The sequence below is a fragment of the Austrofundulus limnaeus genome, unplaced genomic scaffold (genome assembly GCF_001266775.1).
Source record: "Austrofundulus limnaeus strain Quisiro unplaced genomic scaffold, Austrofundulus_limnaeus-1.0 Scaffold404, whole genome shotgun sequence".
NCBI classification, from domain to species: Eukaryota; Metazoa; Chordata; class Actinopteri; order Cyprinodontiformes; family Rivulidae; genus Austrofundulus; species Austrofundulus limnaeus.
The window spans coordinates 517,246-518,625 of record NW_013952806.1 but is presented as its reverse complement, the minus strand read 5'-3'; the positions used below and the strand labels follow the sequence as shown (position 1 = coordinate 518,625).

The 1,380-nt window shown below is 41.4% G+C and overlaps 2 protein-coding genes across 3 annotated transcripts in view; one reads left to right on the top strand and one right to left on the bottom strand.

The window, feature by feature from the left end:
* pfdn1 (prefoldin subunit 1) overlaps positions 1-716 on the bottom strand; it is a 3,450-nt gene extending 2,734 nt beyond the window's left edge. The window contains exon 1 of one of the 2 annotated variants that reach the window (XM_014024032.1): positions 589-716. In XM_014024032.1, coding sequence (XP_013879486.1) covers positions 589-621 — 33 coding nt within the window. In that variant the 5' untranslated portion in view covers positions 622-716. Of the gene's footprint in view, positions 1-430; positions 491-588 lie in introns of those variants that run through there. The other variant, XM_014024031.1, reaches the window with a different exon arrangement.
* Positions 717-1,183: 467 nt separating this feature from the next.
* The window catches only part of LOC106528779 (deoxycytidine kinase), a gene marked incomplete at its 3' end in the record, with an annotated part of 8,109 nt that continues 7,912 nt past the window's right edge, over positions 1,184-1,380 (top strand). Inside the window, 1 exon segment of the mRNA XM_014024030.1 lies at positions 1,184-1,374.

The following is a 1,380-nucleotide window of genomic DNA, read 5'->3' as shown; positions in this document are numbered from 1 at the left end:
AAATCACCTGTCGGTCATAAAGTCACCTGTCGGTCATAAAGTCACCTGTCAGTCATAAAGTCACCTGTCGGTCATAAATCACCTGTCAGTCATAAAGTCACCTGTCGGTCATAAATCACCTGTCGGTCATAAATCACCTGTCGGTCATAAATCACCTGTCAGTCATAAAGTCACATGTCAGTCATAAAGTCACCTGTCAGTCATAAAACACCTGGTGGGTGTTTGTGTTCACCTGGCCCACCTGTTCAGACATTAGTCAGACAGGTAAAAACAGGTAAACTTAATTCACTCTGACTTACAGTGAAATTAAAACATTTATTTACTTGATATAAATAATTTAGTAAAATACTTTTCTCTGCACAGCTTCAGGTGCTACAGCTGCTACAGCAGCTGCTACTGCCGCTTAATCTACCGGTGAACTGAGTTTCACCTGCCAGCTCCCAGCACGCGCACACACGCCTGAACATGACGTCATGTTTCAACAGAGTAGCTCCCATGCGCTAACGGTTAGCAGCTGCAGACAGAGATCACGTGACGCTCAGGTAACTTCAGAACACACCTGTACAGGTGAACAGAGGCTAACTGTACCTTCTTTAGCTCCAGATCAACCGGCGCTGCCATCTTCTCCAGAACCGGAACACAGAACCACACTGAGCATGCGCAAACTTCTTCTTCTACGCTTCCTGTCAGTGTGACGTCATCACGTGACTTTACGCCTTTGATGTAGAAAAACAACAGTTTGGTTAGTTAACCTAACCTAACCTAACTAACCGAGCTGCTTGTTGGTAACAAGTATTTAAAATACTGCAGTCTGTGTTTTTAAACACAGCACTTATTTTAGTTTAGTTTTATTTCATTCACAACACAATAAATAAAAAACTAAATTCATCTGAAAAACATCAGTTTATACAAGAGTCAAAAACCAAAGAAACAAAACAGAAAAACAGGCCTGAATAAAAAGGAGCAGAAATAAGAATAAACTTATTATCTTTATTTTTAAATGCAGAGTGTAAAAAAACACCACAATGTTGATATATTATTTTACTTTGGTGTGATAGTAAACTTATATAATTCCATTAAATCTTTTTTATTTGTTGAAGTGAATTATGAAAAGATTTCAGGATAAAATAAATCTGAGGAATTTATTGAAACTGAGGCAGAGTGAGACCTCTCCCCTCTGTCTTTAATAGAACATCTATGTGCTTTGCCCCGTCACCGGAAACAGATGTCGGTTTGCGCGCGGAGTTTGATGTGAAACAGCGCGCGTGAATCATCCCGTCGTTCACCCGCGGTGAAACCAGAGCTGAGCAGCGTCCGGTAACCGGTGACCCGACACACACACAGACACACACCGACACACACACAGACACACACCGACAC